The sequence below is a fragment of the Urocitellus parryii genome, chromosome 6 (genome assembly GCF_045843805.1).
Source record: "Urocitellus parryii isolate mUroPar1 chromosome 6, mUroPar1.hap1, whole genome shotgun sequence".
Classification (NCBI taxonomy): domain Eukaryota; kingdom Metazoa; phylum Chordata; class Mammalia; order Rodentia; family Sciuridae; genus Urocitellus; species Urocitellus parryii.
The window spans coordinates 147,505,595-147,530,586 of NC_135536.1; the positions used below are offsets into that span (position 1 = coordinate 147,505,595).

The window sequence follows — 24,992 nt, forward strand, 5'->3', positions numbered from 1 at the left end:
TGCAGGAGGAGCTTATTTACTGCCCTTTGTAAATGACTCTGAGTAAGATATGATGATTATTCTGGTTTTCTTTCCTGACTATTCCCCCATCACCTAGATCTGTGTTTGGGTCTTCATAGGCATTCAATAAAGACTGGTTAAGTAGTAGTTATTTATCAACTGAAAGGATTTCAACCTTGCGACCCGCACACTAGCTTCATACTAGAGTTTCGTAGCATAGAAGTTAACTAGTGAGATCAAAATAAACACACAAAACTCAATTTACCTTTTTCTTTGACCAGGTCTGAGGCGGCTCTCCCCTCTGGCTTCTGCCTCGAGCCACCCGGTGGGGCAGCGAGGTTTACACAGACTAGCAGGAGAGAGAGAGGCAGGGCGCGCCAGAGAGTGGCCTTTTATTGGGGAAAAAGAAATTCAGGGGACAATTCCATCCAATGAAGGTCGAGGGGGACAGCATTCCAAGGTCAGGGTCAGTGATTGGTCTCAGGGTCAATGGTCAGTCACACCCCCACACGGATGGGCTCTCACACCTAGAAAGGGTGGGGATTTTTTCCGACACAGTTTAGCCAGAACGCCTCACACCCAAATCAGGGAGGTGCCCAATCACGTGCGAGAATGGCTTCCCACAAGGATTTATGAAAGGGTACCAACCAAAATTAAGAAAACTATTCCATTTACAATAGCACCAAATAAAATAAAATAAAATACTTAGGAATAAGTTTAACAAAGGCATTAAAAAAGCTTGTATACTAAAACCTACCAAAAAATAATATTGAGCTGTAGATGTAGCTCATTGGTAGAGTACTTGCCTCATGTGAGGCCCTGCATTCAATCCCCGGTACCCCTCAACATATGTATGTATAGCTGAACAAAGTTATAAAAGACTCACATTTGGTATGCATAAAGACAGATGCATAGATCAACAAAACAGAGAGTCCAGAATGAAATTCCTTATACCTCTGACCAAATGACTTTGACAAGAGTGCCAAGTTCAAACAATGGGGAAAGAAGAGTTCTTTCAACAAATAATGCTTGGATGACCGGACAACTCTATGCAAAAGAATGAATTTGGATCCTTACCTCATATCATATATAATAATTAATTCAAAATGAATCAAAGACCTAAATATAAGCGCTAAAACCATTGAAAGGAAACATGAGTACTGCAAGGTGGTGCAAGCCAGTAAGCCCAGGGACTTGGGAGGCTGAGGCAGGAGGATGGCAAATTCAATAAATTAGCTATATTCTATCTCAAAATAAAATTTAAAAAGGGTTTGGGAGGTAGTTCAGTGATACAGCACCTCTGAATTCAATCCTCAGTACTGGGAAGAAAAAAAAAAAGCATATAGAAGTAAATCTTTGTGATCTTGGGTTAGGCAATGATTTATTAAATATGACACCAACAGCATAAATGACAACCATAAAAAACAAAGTGGACTTCATCAGCATTAAAAAACTTTGTGCTACAAAGGCCATTATCACCCAAGTGAAAAGAACCTAAAAAATGGGAAAAATGGGCTGGGGATGTGGCTCAAGCGATAGCGCGCTTGCCTGGCATGCGCGGGGCGCTGGGTTCGATCCTCAGCAACACAGAAAAATAAATAAAGACGTTGTGTCCACCGAAAACTGAAAAATAAATACTAAAAAATCCTCTCTTTCTCTTCTCTCTCTCTCTCTCTCTCTCTCTCTCTCTCTCTCTTTTCTCTCCCCTCTCTCTATTAAAAAATGGAAAAAATATTTGCAAATCATTTATCTGATAAAAACTCTTACAACTCAACAACAACAACAAAACAATCCAATTTTAAAAAGGATCAGAAGACTTGAATAAATCTCTCTCCAAAGAAGATACACAAATGAGCAACAAGAACATGAAAAGATGCTCAACGGCATTAGTCATCAGGGAAATGCAAATCAAAACCACAGATACCACTCCACACCCAGTAGAATGGCTATAAAAAAAGGTAAATAACAAGTGTTAGGGAGGATGTGGAGAAACCAGACCTCTCACACATCACTGGTGGAATGTAAATTGGCGTAGCCACTGTGGCAAATAGTTTGGCTGCTCCTGAAAAAGTTAAACATAGGGCTGGAGAGGTACTTGAGCGTTAGAATGCTTGCCTAGCACTGGTGCGGTCCTGGGTTTGATTCCCAGCAACACACAAAATACATAAATTAAACTTAGAGTTACCATATAACCTACCAATTCTATTCCAAGAGAATAGAATTGGTAGGTTATATGAAAAACGAAAATAAGAGAAACGAAAACATGTCCACCCCCAAATTTGCACACAAATGTTCAAACGAGCACTATTTCCAATAACTAAAAGGTAGAAATGACCCAAACATCAATGGGTGAATGGTAAACAATGAATGGAATATGCATGCAGTGAAATATTGTTTGGCCGCAAATAATAAAGTTCCAATGCATAATACACCAAGGACAAACCTTGAAAACACGTTAAGAAGCCAGACTCAAAAGCCACATATTATGTTATTCCATTTATATAAAATGTTCAGAATAGACAAATTCACAGAGACAGAAAGTACATTAGAAACTTTCAGGGGCTGGGAGGGGAGGAGGGACTAGAGACTGATTGATTCCCTAATGGGTATGGGGTTTTGCTTTGGGGGGATGAAAATATTCTGGAATCAGATAGGATGATGGTTATACAACATTGTGAGTATACCAAAAGCCACTGAACTGTATACTTTGAAATCATTAAGATGGCAAATTTTAGGTTCCATGAATTTTGCCTCCTCAAAACAAAAAGTTAGCAGAGACACTATAGTTAAATAAAGGCCTAGAGTTAAAAAGGTCGAAATATAAAAGTTAAAATGAAATGCCCCAGAGTCACTGACCTTGTTTCTCTGTGTTGCGGATCTGGGATGGCATGTCTTGAATTTCCAAGGTCCATTCCCCTTCTGCCTTTTCTCCCCAACAGTGGACAGTCATGAATTCCCAGTTTGTGAAGCCTTCATTGGAAAAATCCAGCAACCTGCAGTTGGAAATGCAGTGTTAGAAAATGAGAAGGCCCTGATCTGGGGTGGCTGGGCAAAGGGACCAGCTCAAGGAGGGTTCTGTGCACCAGAGGAATTATTCCTTGGGATCCCTTACAGACCTGCTGAAGCACACCCCTAGACCAGGGAGGTGAGATGAGGGGAAAGGGAAGCATGCCGTTTTCAAATGTTGATTATTCTCAAAATCTCCTAGCTGAGTCTCACCTCCACTATCTCCCCAAACTGTTTTAACATTCAGAGTGGCAGGTTGGCCTCACATGCCCAATAAAAGAAGGGGAATCACTCTGTGTGGTCTCTTCCCACTCATCCTAATTTTTTGGGGGGGGGTTACTAGAGACTGAACTCAGGGGTAATCTACCATCTACAGCCAGATCTATTAGCTAGATTTTTTATTTTGAGATAGGTCTTGCTAAATTGCTGATGCTGGCCTCAAACTTACGATACTCCTGCCTCAGCCTCCTAAATTGCTGGGATTATAGGTGTGTATGCCACCATGCCCAGTGCCTCCCATCCCAATTTATGGAGGAGAGATCCCAGGCTGCTAGTTGGTTGCAGCCCAACCACCAGTAACTAGCTGAGCTGGGACTCCATGTGGGAAAGGGGCATCATGACTCCTCCATGTTCTTTATACCACCAACAGGTCACTGACCAATGTCCCCAGTGCCACTTTCCTGAATAAGGTATTTGTTCCCTTCCCACCCCAGGACTGATCTCACAGAACCCATGACCCCAGAGCTTGGATGCACAAAAGTAGACAGAGGCTGGGCCACAGGACCCATGTAAGCCCCCAAAGGGTATTCACAGAGGAAGGCTTTCGAAAATGAGTATTTGTTGGATGAATGCAATGTCCATGTTTGTCTTAGAGATAGCTCTGTGCACTATTCTTACAAATTAGAAAAAATGAACAATTACTCAAACTTGTGGGAAAAGTGATGCCCCTGAACCTCCAGGGATGGACCAGTTTGAACAGCTGCATTTGAAGATGACAATGATGACAGACCTGGTTGTGTTCCAGGGCCAGTGGGAGGCACTCCTAGGCTGGAGGAGGAGGAGAAGGCTCCCCTGCATCTACCCCAGTGAAGCCCTCTTGGAGGTACTGATTAGCCTCTTTTTGTCTTCCAGAGTGGAAGGTCTTTGACTGTTCTCACCAGCCTCTGGACCTTCTGCCTCCATCCTTTGCTTTATTCCTTCCTTCCTTCCTAAATACTTTTGTTTTATTTATTTATTTATCTATCTATCTATCTATCTATTTATCTATCTATCAATCTATCTATCTATTTATTTATTTATTTTATGCGGTGCTGGGGATCAAACCCAAGGCCTCACTGGTGCTAGGCAAATGCTTTACCACTGAGCTACAACCCTAGCTCCCTCTATCCATTTCTCATGTTCTGTTCAAGTAGAAACAGGACACAATTAGTCAACACCCTCTCTCTACCAAGCTTGAGAGTCCTCCTCAGTCTTTTGTCTTCAAAGGAAAAATGCTGAAATCGTCTCTCTTCCTCTTTCTTCATAGTCTAATTTTCTATTTTTATTTTGGAATAAGAATTTTTTTTAAAGTAGGGTTCTTTATTATTTATTAGAAATTTACATACGTATGTTTCCTGTGATGTAAGAATCCATCTCCAATTTAAGGGCTCTCTGAACGCTGGAGAACAAAGACGTTCATCAAGGCAACATTATTTGCAGGGAGAATAGTGCGGGGGTGGTGTGGGGATATTCTGTGCTTTCTGCAAAGAAACTGCCAAGGTCGAGGCTGATTTTCAAACACAAAGCCAAGTGGAACCCGACACACTGTGGCTGGAACAAGGACAAACTGTCTTTTAAGTGCTGAAGTCCTTACAAACATCAACCTATTCTTAGTGAAAAAATTTGGCAACCTGAAAAGGCTGCCAAATTAAGTAAGATGTGGAATAAAGTAGAAGGTAATAGATCCTAAAACCAGAATCTTGATATAACCACAAAATCTATCTTGTGGGGGGGAACAAATTTTCAAGACTCAGGTGACTGCCAAGTGGCCTCAGGGCAGTTTTTAAAGTGCTCTGTGGCACAGGTACAAAAAACAGTACCCAGCAATCAAGCAGATCCACATACACCAGCAGAATGTGCTCTGTGCCATCCCAAGGGGCTTAACACTGGGCCAGAGATGCAGAAGAGAAGGAAAATAGAGCCCAAGTGGGGTGATGCTGGGGTGCTGGAAGGTTCTTGAGGGTCAGATGGCCAGATGGACTTCAGCAGGACATGAAGGGCAGCCAGGCACCTGTGCTGAACATTTTTATCTGTATTATCACATTTGATTCTTGTAATATTCAATTTTTTTCTTGTAATATTCTCAATGTTTATAGGTAAGTGAAATGACATTTCCAGAGATAAGGAATAAAGACGGGTTAAATGACCAGCTCTTGGGAACCCAGTTGGAAAATGAAGGGACTGGAGCATAAGCTCAAGTCTCCAGATTCCAAAGCAATGTCCTCTGGTCACTGCTGCCTTGTCTGCCTGCCATGTGCTGCCCTTTACCTCTAAGCTTCACTTTGGGCTCTCTGGCCATGACCTGCACAGGAACTCAGCTGTGCTTTTGAATCAGGGATCACAAACTCGGATGCCTCCAGGTGTAAATGCACCCAAGAGTGAATGGAAGTGGGGCTCTACCAAGGAGCAGGGAGCAGGGGGTGCACAGAAGCAGACTTGCCTCTTTGCTCAATTCTAGATCAGGATGCACACGAGACATGGGCCTGGTTGGAGAACTTGCAACTTTTTAAGAAACTCTAGAAATGTGGGCTTTAAGATGAAATTTCTTAAAATTAAATAACAACAATGAATATTCTGGAAGCAAAGAGGCAGGAAGCTTCAGCTTGCTGGCTGGCACCCCCAAACTGCTCACACCCATGCTGGCCTCCCACAGGCAGAGGCAGAGTATGGCCAGACCCACCTTTAGGAGCAGGAGATGCTTCCACGCTCCTGCTCTATTAGGAAAGTGGGACCTGGTAGGGATTGGGCATGGTGATTAAGCTCTTGGAACCCATAAAGCCAGGTTCTGATCTCAGGGTATTCAGGACAAAGCTGGTATGTGGCCCACTGCCTGCTGTTTGTGCCCACTCTATGGGCTGCTGGACCTGGAAGCTGAGCAGAGGGTATAGGGTGTAATTTAGACTCCCTCTTCTTATGCAAGGGGCATGGGCAGAAGCAGATAAGAGAAAGGGTGACTTCTGTCTGGCCTGGTCTGAGAACTTTCACTTCATACCTCCTGTTTCTGAATCTCCAAAGCCCAGAAAAGGGCTGCAGCCCCAGACAGGTAACCCAAATGAGTCACATGGATACTGTGGATAGGGCAACCTGGTGACAGGTGCTTCCTCCTGGGCTGGGAGGCACAGTTACCACCTCTCATTTTTAATAGAACTTGGAAATGTTGATTTGTACATGAAGCCTGCTTTTCCCTCTGTCTGTCTCTTAACTATAAAGAGACAAACAAGGTATCCCCATTCTCTCCCAGTCCCCCCAACTCCCTGTAAATTCTTCCACTCTAATTACCTGCAAGTCATAGAACTGCACTGAGCACTTGTCCTGATTTTCTAAGTTTGTTGAAGAAATGACTCCAGGGGCTGGGGTAATGGCTCAGTGGTAGAACGCTTGCCTCGAATGTGTGAGGCACTAGTTTCGATCCTCAGCACCACATAAAAATAAATAAATATAATAGAGGTATTGTGTTCATTTACAACCAAAAAAAATATTTAATTAAAAAAAAGAAAATAAATGACTCCATACTCTTCCACAATAACACAAGAAACTTCAAGAATTTGGAGTCTGGGGCTGGGGATGTGGCTCAAGAGGTAGCGCGCTCGCCTGGTATGCGTGCGGCCGGGGTTCGATCCTCAGCACCACATATAGACAAAGATGTTGTGTCCGCCAAATACTAAAAAATAAATATAAAAAAAATAAATTAATAAAAAAAGAATTAAAAAAAAAAAAGAATTTGGAGTCTGTGTTAAAGCACTGGCATTTAGGGGAGAAGGCTGTAGAGAGAGCCTGGAAGCAACTTTCCCATATCCCACGCAAGCCTGAGGGTCAGAGCACCTGCCATGCAAGTTTAAGGAGCAGCCTATCATGGGGTAGGAATCACTCCAGGAAACCAATGATGCTGCTTGGGGTCATACACTCTTGTTTCAAATGCCAGCTGAATAGGCTGCACTTGACCTTCAATGCTCTTCTAAGAGCAAAGAAAGCACAGCGGGAACTCCATCAACCTCCCCCTATATAACAAAACAGCAACAATGCCTTTGTTAATTTTTCCCTCAAACAAAGTTTTCCAGGACTGTTTTAAAGGCAAGCTTTCAGAGAACTACTTTTCAGGTCTGTGGGAGTCTCCAATAGGAAGGAGGCTTCCAGCAGACCTAGTAAGATCCCCATGTGCAGGATCCCTAGGCACACTGTGGGCCTAAACTGGAGAGGCCTGCATATGGCACATATCCCAGCGAGCCCAGCCTTACCTCTTGGCCAAAAGTTGAGATTTGGTTCCTGAGGGAGAAATCAGGTTGATCTGGAGGTCTCCGCGGCGGGGGTGTGAGATGGAGATGCGGACTACCACATGTTCTAGGTAGATCACTCGCTGGTCTGAGTGGTCAGCGCAGGCATTGGTCAAGGCAGTGGTCCGTAGTACCTGCACCACAGGGATGCTCCTAGGGAGGAGAGAAAGGCTCAGAACCTGGTATCTGGGTCTTTAATGCCAGGTATATGAAGGGCCATGGACTCAAGTGGACAAGCTTGCTCCTTCCTGGTGAGGCCTCTGATTCTGGGGCCCTGAGGGAGCAACCTAGGTCTCCCTCTAGGATGTGTCACCCTGTGTTATATTACTTGCCCAGAAAGACTTCTTAGTTCTGGAAGTTGTTTATAGAGATTTAGAGAATGAGTTCCTGTGCAGATTTGAGCCAATGTATCTAGCGGGGGCGGGGGTGGTGGTGGTGGTGGGGTGTGTGTGTCCTAGATTTAGTGCCCAGGAGGCAGCTTCTAAGTAGCATGTGGCCAACTTACTTTCTCAATGGCCTGAGGTCTTCAAGGCATTAACACCCCACTACTTTGTTTCACAAACTGTCTTGAAAATAGAAGTCACAATGCTGAATAACAACAGCAGCAGAGATTTCCTGAGTTAACCTGCTCCAGGCACCAGTATGAAAATGTACAGGATTAACCCATTTCACCCAGAGAGAAATTCAGGGCTGTAATGAAGATCACCTGGCTAATGAGAGGTAGGGCTGGGATCTGAGTCTCCAGTCCTCCATGTCACCTTGCCCAGATGCTCATGTAGACTCCCGCCCTCAAGAGACTGAAGTCTCTGGAGCGGGTCTGTTCCCAGATGTCCTACATAAAGACTGCAGGACATCTCCTCCTGTCCCTGAACCAGATGATGGTTTTCTTTACAAACTTGGGCAGCTTTGCCACATGGGACCAAATCTGAGGACAAGCACAAAGAACCCATCACTCAAGAGTCACCTTCAACTAGAATTATCTGACACACAAAGCAGACACAGAGTTTGGGTCCACAGGCTGTTCTTGTATCAGGCTGAGCCATCCCAACTATTCTGGGTCGCCACAGTTCACATCTCCACAAAGCCTGGCCCTCTCACCCCCCGTGATTTGCAAACTGAAGAAAGAGCATTCTTCAGTAGAGACCCAACTGCCGTTCAGAAGCACACTGGTAATTCCCCACTATGCTGCCGGCGCTTGGTTTATTATGGGGAGCGCTTTTCCCATTATGCCCGTCTTTCCTCTGGGGAGGCTGGAAGCGTGTGCTTAGGGCCTCTCAGGAATTACATCGCTTCGCTCTACTAGGCCTGAGTCATAAAAAACAATCAAAACAGTTAGAAACAGTGATGTAATTCCCTCGGAGACTCTGTAAATATTTGAAAACATGCTTTGCGTGCACCATAAATTGATTTAGAGGTGCTGACTTCTTTCATTGCCTTCTCCACGTTTTACTGTCTGTGTTTATTGGTCAGAGGGCCCCTTTGCTAGCAGATATAGAACACACTGGAAAGCTCTGAAGAGTTCCAGGGCCCACATACACCTCCCGGTAAACTGCCCACCTGTCTTTATGTACTAAGAATGCAAGTTGGTTGTGTTGGGGGTAAGAGGCCCCTGGGTGTGAAGGTGGAGAAACAGATTCACTAATGTTCCCCTGCAGCTTTGAAATGTGGCTCCCAGTCAAGGCCCCCGAGATCTACTTTCAAACTTCTAACACTTTTACCAGGGCTGAATAGCTAGAGCAAAGTGAGAAACAAAAGCCACAGACAAGTTTAAAACACTTGTCCCCATCCCTAGCTTTTTGCTAATTGGTAGGGGGGGGAACCACTGTACTCCAGAAATAGACCTAGAATCCCAGAGAGGAAACCTTAACCCTATAGATAAGACACAGGACTTAAGAGAGAACAAGAACGGTGTAAAATAAAAGAAGGTCAAATTCCACCCTTCATATGCACCACTGCCATGTTCCTGAATCCAAGTTCCAGGCTGCCATACTCCCATCGCAGAGAAAATAACACCCTTTTTTAGGGAAAAAACAAAACAAAACAAAACAAAAACAAATTATCCTAATGAGAGGAGCAAGTCTCCTACATCTGACTTAACTAAGGACTCCAGCTGGTGGATGAGAAAGGCAGGCCTGGGTCTAATCCACAGGGAGCCCCTTTGCTGCTGTCCCAGGGTGGCTGGCTGAGGGTAGGCAGCCTCAGTTCCTTTAGAAGTTAAAGGGCTCCCTTGGTTTGGTTTTCAAAGTAAAGGCATTATCCTCCCCTGGGGGCTAGCCTGCCCACTAGGGGAACAAGGCTAACTGTAACAATTAGTTTTTATGTGAAATCTCTTAACTATGAAATCACTCAGTTATAGGCCACCAGGACTCCTCATTTCTGCAAGTTCTAGGGGAGAGCTGGGAGCTAGGAGTCACTGACTGCAAGGACAGCAAGTTGTTACCCGCCTATGTACTTTATTTCTGCAGTTGCTATGGAAAAAAACAGTCTCACATCCCAAGTCAGGGGGCTTTTTAATTTTCTTAAAAGAAAAGAAAACTTTGAAATGGTTCATGATAATCTACATTGAAATTACTATGTATGTCAGACAGAAACTCCAAGGAGAAGTACTGAAACCAAACACAAAACCCCATCCCTTAACTCCAAAACAGAAAGCAAAACACTTTTTTCCAATGAAAAAAAAAAAATAGGGGGAAAAAGTGATGCATGCCTACAATCCTAGCTACTCAGAAGGTTGAGACAAGAGGATCACAAGTTTGAGGCCAACCCCCACAACTTAGCAAGACTGTCTATAAAACAAACAGACAAACAGATAAATGGTCAGAGGATGCAGCCCTGTGGTAGAGCACTAGCCTAGCATGCACAAGGTCCTGGGTTCAATCCCTAGTACTGGGGGTTGGTTGAGGGCGGGGGCAAGAAAAGAAAAAGAAATCACTCTCTATCCTATAACTATTTTGGAAGATAATACATAAAAATGCAAGTCAGCTATGAAGAAATTTATTTTTTTAGGTTAAACAATTGCAGGGATTATCTTTGTCATACAAATACAACTAAATTGTAATTTAATGATGAAAATTGATTTAGAAAGATCTTAAAGGTCCCTGGATAACTGAAAATGTTCTTCTGCTATTAAATTCTGAAATAGCTGTCTGTACATAAAGCCACTTTCTTAGGACCCTAGAGGAACCCAAGGAGTTAAAGGATCTCACAGAACCAGTCTACAGACTGAACAATGTTTAAGCCAGGGAGACTGAAGACTTGGAAATTAAATCTAATGACAGAGAAATGCCACTTCCTGTTGAGCTGCACTTCAGAATCAATTATGCTCATATTCCAGATGTTCTCCATTCACCCTAAGCTCTCTGGAACTGCTCGCTTCTCCTGAGGAGATAGAAGGCTACCAATAGTCACCATCCTAACAACAGTTTAGTATCTCCATCCAGGCCACAAATATGGTGGCTTCCTTATAGTTCTCTCCAGTGCGTAAAGATGTAGAATGATTCCCGATTCACTGACATCAAATTCTGAAAAGCTTATGGCATCAGAGTCACCTTCAAAGTGAAAGATAAATATTTTTAAGTAGTAGAAAAGAACAGAGGAAGGCGGGTCACGGGTAGAAACTTCCCATTTCTGGGAGCTTCCAACTCCACTGGGAAGAGTTGCTAGGAAGCCATTATGGTAAGTATTTCTCATTCTCCCCTTGTAGACCTCACTCCAGCTCAGTTTCTTGGGCAGACTAGCATCCTTGCATTTCTGGGGCAATGCTGACCTTTCAACTTCAGGTCTGGAGGCAAGAGCTGAGCTGGGCCTAGTTCTTCATTAGATAACGCTGAGATCACGTGGGAAACCCAGAATCAGAAGGCAACTGCCCTCTGTGTATTTGACATCTGGCTAGGGATGAAAAGTTAGCTGAACAGCTCAGGCTCATCAGAGCAGAAGGTTAACCAGGAAGACCTTTCACAGAACTTCCAAGTGGGTGGAAAGGGGTTACTGGAGCAGATACATGAAATTAAACTATTAGAAAGTGATTTGGTCTGTTGGAGGGCAAAGAGCCATCTGCATGGGCATCACAAGAGGCCCTGAGTCACTTCCTGGATCTGTGTTCTAGGATGTTCTCCACAGGATGGTCTGAAGTAGGGACTCTTTTGTTTCTTGGTGGACTTTCTCAACTCTATTAGTTCACATTTAGAATTTCCTTTGATGAAATTACTTTTCTTTAAAAAATAGTTTTTTAGTTGTTGATGTACCTTTATTTTATTTGTTTGTTTTGATGTGGTGCTGAGAATTGAACCAAGGGCCTCACACGTGCTAGGCAAGTGCTTTACCATTGAGCCACAACCCCAGCTCCTGATGAAATTACTTTTGATTATCAAACCATGGCACAGCATTTAGGCTGGAAATAAAATTTAACCACAAAAAGAAGGTAATCTATTCCACTAATTGAGACAATGCTGTGCATGCTTAATTGAACCAGAAGGTGTTAATATTACAATGTTGAAGTTTATAGCACCCATTTTTCTTCTGTGTGAGGTAAAGGGGTTGATTAGCTGATTTTAAATATTCCTTCCAATGCTTGTGGTCTAAGATCCTATCAGACAAGGAGTTTAAAAAAAGATAATAAGGGGTGGGGTTCTGGCTCAGGGGTAGAGCGCTCGCCTAGCAAGCATGAGGCACTGGGTTTGATTCTTAACACCACATTAAAAAATAATAATAAATAAAGATAATATGTCCACCTACAACTAAAAAATAGATATTAAAAAAAGACAGTAAGACCTATAGTCAGTCCTCATCATTCATAGAATCTACATTTGCATATGTACTTGCTAAAGTTTATTTTGTATACTTAAAATCAACACTTGTGGCGCTTCTGTGGTCACATGTGGAAATGTACAGAGAGCAAAATGTCTGAGTCACCTAATCTGCACTTTCTAGCTGAGGTCAAACAGGGCCACATTCTGTCTTTGTTTCAGCTATCATACTCCAACAAGTGTCCATTTCATAGTGTAAGCAGTGGCATGTTTTTTGAATTTTTATACTTTCTGTTGATGATTTTGCTGTTTACAAGCCCCCCCCCCCAAGCTTAGTGCTACAGTACTGTCTAGTGTCCCCAAGTGCAAGAAAGCTGTGATGGCCTTACAAAGAAAACATATGTGTTGCTTTCAGTTCAGATGAGTTACAGTGCTGATAGCCATGAGTGCAATGATAATGAATCAACAATAGATAGCAAATAAGGTGTCTTTAAGTAGAAACCCATAGAACAAGATTCTGTACTATCAGTTGACAAAAAAGATTGTGGCCAGGAACTTGAAGGAATCTGAATCAATATACCCTCACTGGGGCTCAGAAAATGATACCCAAGCCAAGCGTGGTGGTGTACTCCTGTAATCCCAGCGGCTCGGGAGGCTGAGGCAGGAGGATTGTGAGTTCAAAGCCAGCCTCAGCAAAAGCGAGGTGCTAAGCAACTCAGAGACCCTGTCTCTAAATAAAATACAAAATAGGGTTGGGGATGTGGCTCAGTGGCCAAGTGTCCCTGAATTCAAAACCCAGTACACCCCCCAAAATGAGACCCAAAGTGAAGACCTCAGATGCAGTTTCAGAAGTGAAGGTTCTCTCTGACCTTCTTCTGTCCTCCTGTTTCCTGCTCCCTCACCTGGCAGGTCATAGAATTAGAATTTCTCCTCCTCAAGAGAAATTGGGCTCTGGAGCAAGGGCCTCACTTGGTACCTTGAGTATGAGGGCTGCATACTCAAGTCCTCAGAGGACTTTTGAAGACTTTTTTTGTGTAAGAAGTACCTGTTCTTCAGTTGAAGTGATTTTCCCTTATCCCTGCACTTAGAGTTAGCATTCACTGGATGCTGCCTGTGATGGTCTTGCCCCATGTGGGCTCCTGCAGAGGTGGCTCAGATGCCATGGCCACGGTTCTAGGGGCTGTCTGTTCCGGGGTCCAGGGAATATAGTTCCCTGAATCTAGAACCCCTCTTCCCAGTCACAAAGCCTAAAAATATTATTAAATCTTCCCAACTTTTCTATCTTGGAGCTGGTCATAGATTCTCTGACCTACCTTATCTGATGGTCAATCCTATTCCAGAAGGATGCCACCCCTTCCCTGGGAAGAAAGAATGCTGCAGAGAGGGCAGGAAGAATCTGGACAGACACGCCTTTCAGGGTTCCTCTCTCAGTCTATTCCTATTAGGTCACACCTTTTTAAGCCAGTAATTTGTCCACATGGCTGTCCATGCATCATCAAATCTAACTACAAACACGAGAAGTTCACTCTGAGTCTTTGGGTCTTCTTTGACCTGAAGGCTCCTATGTCATAGAAAACCGTGATCAGTGCTTTGTGCTTTCCTCTTGTTAATCTGCCTTTTGGCATAGGGGTGTCAGCCACAAACCTCTATGCATAGCAGGAAGCCAGGCTCCTGAATACTCAAAATCAGCAATGGTTCAGGATGAGTAACTCATTGTTCATGGCAGCTCTGTAGAATGTAACTACCATGAGGGATGAGAAACAATTTTTCTAATTCAAATATTAATTTTAGGAGTAAGTAGCCTTTATAATTTGGAGAAAACAGGTTTACTTTGAAAACTAAGCTAGGAAGGGCAAAGGCTGCAATAAAATAGGCAGCTGTCAAAATCTACCAGAGCCTATGGGGTAACAGGAGGCAGAACACATGTTGTGGGCCCAGTATGGTTGTCTCCAGGACAGGACTGCATAGCACCCCACAAGTTTTTAGAGGATACCCTAAATAGCAATGATCTAAAAAAAGAAATCAAAAGCAAGGGCCTCATATGGTACCTAGGTAAGCACAGAGGTCAGACACCCTGGAGGGATACACTAGGGAGGGTTGCAAAGGGATGGAAGAATGCAGGAATTTGTAGAATACAGAGAAAGCCCAAAGGGAAGAGGGGCCTTTAGCTTCCTAAATAGGTTGTGTGCTTGGGCACAGATAAGAGTCCAGATGACCTGGGTCCAATTCATAGGTAGTCTATCAGGACCCCGCACGCAGCTTCTTGCTTCACTAACCTGCTATAGAGGGGCCACCAGGGTCTGGCCTCTTGGGTGCTGATTCATGGCCAAGACTGGAGGAACCTCCAGGTAGCCAGGACCAAGGTGCTTTTCTGTCTTTGGAAGCAGCATGTGCAGCTGGTAGGGGACATGGAGAAATGGGAGGAAAGTTCCTCTGGGGATGTATAAGTTTCTCTGCTTGGTTCAGTACAGGCTGAATTCCCACCTAGAGGGGCAAGATGGATACTGAAAACAGCAGTCTGGGGTAGAAGCTCAGCCCTGCAGCAGTTCAGCTCCAGTCCAGTTTCTAAATTCCTTTGGGCCTCAATTTCTTCCTCTATAACATGGGGATAAAAATAGTACCTGAACCCTTCATCTTTGTTTGGGATTTTGAATGAGTTAATAATGTGAAGGGCTTGGGACAATGCCTGAAACACATTCAGTGTCTTTGAAACCATCACTGGTCATATGTCCTTATATGTGGAGTTGCTAGAAGACAAGAATCATACACAGTCTGGTTTAATGAAATTCCACAAATAATCAATTATCAGAATAGAAAGCAGGATGTGGTTGATCCAAAGATAATCCCTGGGCATCCATAGATTATCTGCTGTATAGATAATCCTTAATATTCAAAACAACATAATGGCTTTTGGGGTGGAAGTATCTTGAGAGAGAGAGAAAGGGAGAGAGTCTCTCTCTCTCTCTCTCACACACACACACACACACACACACACACACATGCCAAATTAAACTATTAACTCTGTCTGAATGGGAACTTTCCAAATCAGCCAAAATCTAAGACATGTAGGTAAGGTCTGATTGTTTCACACTGGTTTAAAAGACACTTTTGTGGCCATTTCTCCAGCATTGACTTGGGGGTCGTAAACTGTTTCACAGTAGCCGGAATATTTAAAGGAGTAAGGAAAGTACTGGCTACACAAATCCAAACAATCAAATAAGATATTTCATAGCAAGAACTCTTTTTCATTCAAAGGGATTATATTAAGCTTGATTTTCTTTTTCACATGAAGAAAAGCCATAAAAGAGTTAATTTTAGCATTTTCTCTGTGTAATGCATAGATTCCAAAATAATTCTGTACAGGTAGATGTCACTGGTCACAATCCTATTTACTATCCTTTAGTCTAAGAAGGTTCTGAATAGATTATTACATATTAATAGTAATAACGTGTTTGATCCTCTACATGTGTTTGAATCACAGCAGAGACTCAGGTATACCTTGTATTTTTCATTCAGTTCTAACTTGGAACCCCCCAACTCCTGTTTTTTTTTGTGTGTGTGTGTGTGGGGGGGGGGGAGCTGGGAATGGAACCCAGAGCCTCTTGCGTGTCCTAGGGAAGTGTTCCACCACTGAGCTACCCTAGCTGCAGTCATTTTCTCCTGTAGGAAGTACCTTGTCCTTGCACTGAAGAGTTAGCATTCCCTGGATGCTGCCTTGACCCACGGCGGCTCCTGCAGAGGCAGCTCAGATGCCTTGATTCTAGGAGCTCAGTCTGTTTTGGGGTTCAGACTTTTCCTCATATCAGGGTGTGACCTTTCCTCACATCAGGGTGATGTTTCCCTTCTGCTCAAGGGAAAGGTAGGTAAGTATACCCCACGTGCTGCACAAAGGTGCACACAGAACGCAGAGTCTCTTCCTCTCTTCTTGTCTTATTTTGTTCACCACGGGAAGCAGCTGAGCCAGGTTTGGGATATTCAGAAAGTCCTAGAATTCCCCCACTAGAGAAAGAAACTTGAATCCTTCCTTCTCATCTCATCTGTGGCAAAGCTAGAGGAGAAGCCTGGTGAGGGAAACTGGCTATAACTGTGGTGAGGAACCCAGCAGCTCTGGTTCAAATCACTGCCCACAGGCAAGCAGGATGGCGGCAGAGCTGGCTGGAGCTTCCCACCAGGAGACAGGCTGGTGGAAAAGAGGTACCTGCCTCCCCCACGGAGGCACTCTTCTCCCTCTGGAGGACCTTACATCCTTGGAAACAATCAAGTGGGGTTAGGTCAGGGTTGGAGACAGTAAGTGGGCTGAAAATTCCAGAAAGAGTCTGAAACTGCTAAAGGTAAAGATGATTTTCCCTCAGAAACAGAAGTCTGATTCTTGCCCCCTCTTGGAATTTGTAGAGTCCTTATTTTCCTCAAAGGACAGGAACAATGTCATACTGTGTGTTACGGCGGGTTCCCTCAACCTGTGCTGTCTAGACTCTGTGTGCTTTCACTTAAAAAACAAAATAAAATAAAAATAAAAACAACCATTCGCCACCGAGGCACCACTCTACCATCTTAAAATGATTTCTGGCAGGAGAAGAAAGCTTCATTCAGGAGCTTTCCTGAAGGGGAGAACAGTGAGAGGGAAGAGGGCAGCTCTGCAGGTCAGGAGCCAGCCCCAGGAGCCCACACCACCTCACCTGGCATCTGATCATCCATGTTGTGGGCATCTGGCAACAAACCAAGCCAATGAGGGTGAAAGGCCTCGTTTATCTCACCAAATCTCCCCTTCCTTATGAATTTGACAGTCTAAGACTCCTTAAAGAAAATGCATCTTTAAGAAACCAACATTGAAGGGCTAAGGATTTGGCTCAGTGATACAGTGCTTATGTGAGGCCCGAGTTCTATCCCCCAGCACTACAAAAAAAAAAAAAAAAAAAAAGAAAGAAAGAAAGCCAGCATAGAATCTTGCCTCCTGGCCAGCTGACCTGTCAGGTCTTAGATCATCTGGTGGTCAGTCTGTGCAATTAGCCATAGGTTGAAATATGCAATTTTTAAAAAAGATCCTTCAGTAGCTATTCATCCAACACTTTCTGAATTCCTACCATTTGCAAGGTATCCATGAAAAACACTTTTCTCAACATTTTGTGACAAAACCTAGTATAAGAGATAAACATATTCCCAGAAAAGGTGATTTCAAAGAGAGGGACCCATATTTGTCAATAAAGCAATATACCCCTTCTTTTTTCCCTCCCTCCCTCCCTTCCTTCCTTTCTTTCTGTGCTGGATGGCTTGCACAGGTGGGGCAATTACTCCACCACTGAGCTACTCCCCCAGCTCTGCAAGGTACCACTTCTAATCACTTCATCATCTCTTTTACAAACACCCATTTTCCAAAGGTAACGAATAGACCTAGCTGGAAATCCACTCCATTCTTTATCAGATATTAAAGTCTAGAGAAGCACCACTAGCCTTCTTAGCACAGGAGCAACAGCAGAATTCAGGCGGATAATCTGATTTCCTTCCTCAATGGAGTAGGGTTCTCACTGTCTGATTTGCTTTCCAGCTGATTTTTTTTTTTATAAATAAAAATCTCAATGAATACATGTAATTGATTTAGAAAAACTTCCTCCAAAGGGCAATGCATGGAAGAAAGATGAAGTCAGAGTCCTGTAGCCAATTGCTCGAAGCTTGTTAAAAAAATCCCAGTGCTTAAACCTTAAGAAGGTTTATGAGGCCTGATAAAAGCAACGCAGAGCTGCTCTGCATTTTGGATTATAAACCCCTGGTCTCATGCCCCTAGCAACAGAGAAGAGGACTGATGTTGCCACTCCCGCCCATGCCCAGTAGGTTCACACTGTGGACTCTAGGGCAGCTAGACTGGGCTGGGGCTATGGTTCCAACCTCTAGTGTGTAGGGACAGAAAGACACTTGTGGCTGCTCTTCATTACACCTTGCTGGGCAGGGCAGATCCTTGGTCCAGTCTGCTATGTTAAAACTTATGGATAAGAATTTCTTGCACCAGGCCAAGGGATTCAGGTTGAGGATCCAGCTCCTTACCATTACACAATCTGCTGCAGAAGAGGAAGAGGCCTAAAAATGGTCATGGATCCAGAAGGAAACTTTTTCCTAGCTGCACAATACACAAGAGAAAATGCAGGCATGTATAGACATGCACCACCAAGCACATGCGCCCATGTCCTGCCTACCTGCATAGGAATGTGTGTGTCAACACCTCCCCCACCTCATGATACAGCAGAGTCAGGTCTCACAAGTCTGAGAAGTAGTCACCAGTGCTGGAGTGGAGCCTTACCTGGGCCTCTTGTCTGAAGTGGCCACACACATATGCTGGGATGGCACTGCTGTCCACTTCTTTGCCTCCAGCACGAGAGCTTCTGCATCCACCAAGCCAAATCCATAGAGATGGCTAACTGAAAAGACAGGGCCTTCAGAGCCAGGCTCTCCTGCCTTCCTGCAGGAAGGGAGCAAAGCCAGCTCTCCCACCCTGCTGGGATTCCAGGGAACACAGGCCAATGAAGTCACCTCAAGGGCTCCTGAGAGCCCCAGGCTGCAGGATGGGTCCCTCAGTTGCATTGTTCTCTGAGCGGAACTTCTCCCACGTAGGAGAGTGGGCCAGGACAGATGTACCATTTTGGTACAGAGTAGGAGTGAGAGGGCCTAGGACTTTCTTTTGGGGTAGGGGGTGGGGGGGACAAGGACAGATTTATTTTCATTAAAATAATCTATTGGCATCTGTGCCTCCTGAATCTTAGCCCAGACAAGAGAAAAAAAATCTGAGACCTCAGGGTTGGGGGTTTAGCTCAATGGTATAGTACCTGCCTAGCATATCCAAGGATCTGAGCTCCATCCCCAGCAATGATAAAACAAAACTCGAAACAGACAAAACTGACCATGTGCACTAAGCACAATATAAACAAGGCTAGCGGCACTTGTCATTTTTCCTCTTCCTTGCTGAGTTCCCCAGGCATTCAGGGCAAGCGCACTTTGGAGCCCACAGACAAGAGCGCTGAGAGCTGGCGGCTCCAGTGTTTAATTTGGCCAAGGGAGGAGAGTTTCAAAGTTTAATTTAAGAGGCAAGGTCAAGAACTAGATACAATCTATTTTCCTATTTAATTAGGCCAAAACTGAAATGTAGGTCAGCTCTTGTTACAGCACACCACTACCACCAACATTCCTGCAACACAGGGATGAATGAGGCCCAATCAACAGCTCCTTATTAAAAGGAATGCTCATTGGCCTTTACGGTAACAATACTTGACCTATATTTTACAGATACTAGTATTGGGCTTGGTGTCAAAATAGCTGGACCTGCACTTCAGAAAAGAGGGGGAAAGTCTTCCCTAATAACACCATGGCTGACCAAAATCTTTTCCAAGTATCCCCGAAAGGCAAACAAAACCAATGATCCAGTCTTACAATTACCTACTCCAGAGGTGCCAAGTTTCTGGGTTGATCTAGTCCTGACAATGGCTTCATGGAACCTGGGTCTGCACAATACTGGGCTAGGGGTGGAGGGTCTGCTGTCCTATGAGTTGCTTTTATTACACAGGGGCTGGCCGACAAGTTTTATAGTTAGAAAGTAATTTATGTAACTATCTCAATGTCCTTGTTTATTATGCAGATGAGGACATTAAGGGTGAGTTTCACAATGACAGAGCTATTCAAGGCTAAGAATGCAAGCTGCCCTTAGACAGCAAGAAGTATCACTTATTTTAAAATTATGGATTTGTTTTAATGTGTATAAAAAATAGCCACAAATCAACAAATCAAAATCTATGATTCACTAATTATAAAAAATTTCCTTTTAAAATGTATTTCTTTATGTAAAAATAAAAGGGGGTGTTAATTTAAAGAGAACTATTCAGTAAATGCTGGTAGAGGTGGTCCCCGGATATGGCAAAAGTCATGAAATTAAGGAACCTGAACTGTTAAGATTTTCGGGTTCTCCCTTTATGTCAATGCTGGTGCCAGAATACTTTGATTCCAAAGTTCACCCAGAGGGTCCACTAGGATGTGGTGACATGCTGGTCCTTGCCCAGCCCACCAGGAGCTGCCGCACCTTTATGCCCAGCGCCGTTCACTTTCCAGTCGTTGGCTTTCAGGTGGGCTGGCCGAGATGTCTTCACTAGCAGGTGCTGGACATCCCTCCAGGTTAGCTGGCTGCTGCAATGACACAACAACAGCCGGCTGAGGCCCACACAGGTGCACGCGGCTGGCCACACAGGCCCATTCAGAGTGATGTGTGGGGAGCCAGCCCCACCCTGAACTAGAGCAAGCCCGCAGGCTCACAGCCACAGCCTCAGCAAGGGTTGACTTCATAAGCTCTTCATAAAGAATGTCTTCCTGAGATGAAAGAGCACAAAAGATGAATTAAAATCCACGAGCATAAAAAACCTCACTTTGCTGCCAAGCTCTGTCAGTTTGTACAGGGCCATACAGGAAATTTTGGAAGTGGCAAGAAGAAAAAATTTAATTTATTAAGTATTTGGAGCAATTCTTTGTCGTAATGCACAAGAATATCCTCAAACCATAATGGAGCCAGATTCCATCCAGGTACAGACTATAATAATTCTAAATTTCTAATACATGCATTTTAGTGCAAAGTAGAAACACGTCATTCAAAGAACATATTTCTTTGATTCTCAGCTACATTTTCCTGCCTTTATAACACCTCTAAAAACAGGATCCATCTTACCACTTGATGTCTCTTATCACCCAACTCTGTCCACTGCAATTGGGATCTTGTTACATCGCTTGGGGGTGCTGAACTTGATCCTGGCTGTTCTTATTGTCATTTCCAGGTCTAAATAACTCTGAGTCTAAATGAACTCCTTGATAGTCACAAAATTTCAAAGAGATATGGAAGTATATTTTTTTTGTCAGCACTTCTGGTTTTTGTGGTACATAAAAGGGTACATCTTAAGATCAATGGCATCTTGGATTTGATAAAGCTATTTTTCCTACTATCTCTAGGCAGAGAAAGAGAGTATAAAGCAAAATTACTTCTTCTACTCAGTATTAATTGTCATAAACTCTGGATATTTGCACATATACGCTTTTTGCAAGGCTGCTTTTTAAAATATGGTACAGGCAATAACTACATATGAGCTGTCAATAAAAGGAATATATTATGGCTACATAAAACTAACAGCTGAGTGGGATGGTAGAAGCATGGACTCATGAATCCACTCACAATTTGACAGAGATATAGTTATATTTTATTCTTCTTTTAGTTTGTTGACACATATCTACGAATTTTTAACTAGAGAGTTAACCAAGAACAAATGAACATCTATTAAGACTTGAAATCCCTAACATCCCCTCTGCCCCAAATACTCTTTCTTTCCAGACTATGTTTTCAGGATTTATTCAAGTGGGGATGACCCAAACAATCCCCAGGACTACCCCAGGAACTTAATCCATGTATGTGTCTATTTGCTACAGATCCCTGCTGTGCTATGTGTGCTCCTACAGCAAATGTGAACCTATGAACATGTGGAACCTGCCACAAGGAAGTCAAAATGCTGAGGCATCCTGATGTCCCGAGCAATCTCCTCAGGACAGTGCCTGCCCTGACCCAAGGCAATCTCCCACTGTGTGTGCACATGTGTGCATGTATGTGTTCATGTGCGTTGAAATACCCATAATGTGAAATTTGCCATTCTAACGATTTCTAAGTGTACAGTTTGGTAGCATGAAGTACATACATATCAACGTGCAGCACGATGCATCACCAGAACTGTCATTTCCCAAAGAGAAATTCTACCCATGAAACACTAGCGCCCCATTCCTACTTCTCACAGCCCCTGATAACCACCATCCTATTTTCTGTTCCTATGAATTTGACTTTTGTAGGTACCTAAAATAAACGGAATCCTGTCCTATTTGCCTTATTTTACTTAGGATAGTATCTTCAAGGTTCATTTCTTATTATAACATGTGTCAAGATTTCCTTCCTTTTTAATGCTGAATAATATTCCATTGTATGTAGAGACCACATTCTGTTTGTCCATCCATCCATCCATGGACATGTGGGTTGTTTCTCACCATTTGGCTCCTGTTAATAATGCAGCCATGAATATGGGTATGTTAACCCTTTTTTTTTTTTTTTTTTTGTCTTCCTGCTTTCAATTCTTCTGGGGTTTCTTGATCATATGGTAATTCCACATGTAATTTTTTTTTTTTTTTTTTGGAATTGCCCTACTGTTTTCCACAGTGGCTGCTCCAGTTGCTGTTTCCGCTGGTAGCTCCTGCTTTGCCTATTTTCCCATAAGGAGCTCACCTGTGCTGTGATCCTGGGGTACCCTCCTCCCCGGAGGCTCTCACTCTGGTCTTCCCTGGTCTCTCTGGTGTGCTCTTGCTGCTGTGCCTGCCTGTTACTGGGTAGTCACTGGCCTCCTTGCTGTTTTACCCCCACCATGCTGACCCATCCAATCTCCGGTTCTTTGCCAGGCACAGATTGATCTGCTACTTTCTTCTTACACTTTTTCTCCTGAGGACCTACATACCAACCTCAAGGGTAGAGAAAGATTCTGAGGCCCCAAGTAGTCTTAAGCAATGCACCCTGGTGTAGTGGTTATTGGCACAAGCTTTGGAGTTCAGATGGAGGAGATGCGGCTGTAGTCATTTTTGGCTACGTGACCTGGCAAACCATTACTGCATGTCAAATGATTGCTGCATGTTATGGGGCTTACTGAAGGATGGCTTAAGCCAATCCCCCGGGAAGCTTAGCATTTAGGTACTAGGAAAAATGAGATTTAGAGTAAAGGACAGAAAGGCATAAAGTTAGAAATCTTTTTTTTTAGACTTTGCCTTTTATTTGCACTTATTTTATGATGAATTTATTCCCATAAGTTTTTATTTCTCCAGTTTCTTCTGGGATGACTTTCTTCTATGCAACCTCCTCTTGAGGCTTAGGAGCAATTTGTTGCTTTTCAGTGAGGATCATCTCATTGTGGCAGGGGCAGCTCCTGTGCAGGATAATCTGACCATAAGCTCTGTTGGTGGCGAATCTTGGTTGCTTTGTTCACCTGGAAATGCTCCATGACCATACGTCTAAATTTATGTTTAAACCTTTAAGTTCAGCATTAGTCTTGGGATTTTGAAGCACGTGCAACAAAAATCCAGCACTCTTTTTTGGTCATTGACCCTGTGTCCAGCCCCACTGTCCGGCCTGGTCACACCTATCAGCTCTGCCACCATTCCTGGCACACACTACTTTTTAAAAATGACATCTTTCAGATACTTGGTAGCTTCTTGGATTTGCATACCCTCAATGGCCTAGGCAGTTTCCCAGGTGCCCTTAAAGTGAGCATGAAGATTGGGATCTTTTAATTTCCATGGTATTATAGAGTATTGAACCATCTTCACAGACTACCCCAGGCTGTTTGTGGGAAGAGGAGGCTACAGACCATTCTGTTATGAGGAAATCCATTTCCTTTTTGATTCCAGTTAATAAAATCACAGTGTAAATGTATGGAAAATATGTCAAGGAAAGGGTGTTGGAAATGTTTTTCTTTCTTTCTTTCTTTTGCAGAACTGGGAATCGAGCCCAGGGCCTTGTGCAGTTAGGCAAGTGCTCTACCATTGAGCTACGCCCTAGGCCTGAAAGTGTTTTTCAGTGAAGAAGGAATGGCTGGATGGAAAGTCCTAAGACTGCTTTAAGCTATGGGACAATTCTTACAAATAAGTCTTCCTTCATTCTCATCACACGCTGCCCTTAGGTCCTCCCAATCCCCCTGGGAATTTCTCCCCCCAGGAACATCTGCTTTGCCCTAGTTCCTCCTACACTACAGTGAATGGAGAGATAAGGCAACTCTGAGATTGTGCACCCTAGGCAGGTTGGACTCAGTCTCCAAATCTCCTATATGCAGGCCTGTGGGTTCCCTGGATGTCATTGTTCCTTCCTTGACCAGTGCCATAAGTTTTTAAGAGCTCATGGCAGACACTATCTGAAGTGAGCTTTGCTTGACTTGTCACCTAAATGTCTGAGAAGGTGCTAGGATAATGAAGAAGATGGCTATTTGGGTTTTCATGGATCCACAGGCAAGTTGAGTAGAACCTTCGGTCATGAAGCAGGGTTTGTTTTCTATTTGGTTCTGACTAACAAAATTCCTCGCATGTTTCCAATAAGAAATAGAAGAAAATAGAGAGCAATGAATTGCTAAGTACGTGAATGCAACTTTCCACACAAGTAACTAATTATTTAGGACTTTTAAAAAGAGCCTCAGGACACAGAAGCTGACATTGTGGCCTGGAAATTGAAAATATTTAGCTGTTTCTTTGTTAAATTGGTAGCATTTGAGTGTTGTGCTCTTTAGTTGTGTGCAAATCAACATGCAAACATGCATAATTACAAGGATTTACGCAGTCCAAACATTCTTTTTGAATCATTGAAAAGCTCATCTACAGCAAACGATTACTGCAGAATGGCTCATTTGTTCCATGTCTGTTTTGATGTCTAAAACTAAAATTTGCTTTTGACCCCATTATTGCATGTGGAGTTAATTCTTTTTTCTTTTTGATCCATTCACACACTAGCAACTCTGGGATTTCTATTGAGTTTATAATAGACAAAGCATTACCCTTTTATCGTCAATTTATGAACTAAAGTTCTTAAAGGGAACACAACAAGCTAAAGCATGCCTTTGGTGTGTGGAGTAGACTGGACGTTAGATCCAGTCCCCAGGATCCTCCAAAGGGGAGAAAACAGTGG

At 43.4% G+C, this 24,992-nt stretch overlaps 1 protein-coding gene across 2 annotated transcripts in view; it reads right to left on the reverse strand.

Moving 5' to 3' along the window:
* Pcsk6 (proprotein convertase subtilisin/kexin type 6) overlaps positions 1-24,992 on the reverse strand; it is a 194,486-nt gene that overhangs the window by 67,341 nt on the left and 102,153 nt on the right. For both annotated transcript variants that reach the window (XM_026394720.2, XM_026394719.2), the window contains exons 10-13: positions 20,337-20,440; positions 18,570-18,687; positions 7,500-7,688; positions 2,857-2,993 (exon numbers count right to left, since the gene is read on the reverse strand). In XM_026394720.2, the coding sequence (XP_026250505.2) occupies positions 2,857-2,993; positions 7,500-7,688; positions 18,570-18,687; positions 20,337-20,440 (548 nt within the window). The remainder of the gene's footprint in view (positions 1-2,856; positions 2,994-7,499; positions 7,689-18,569; positions 18,688-20,336; positions 20,441-24,992) is intronic.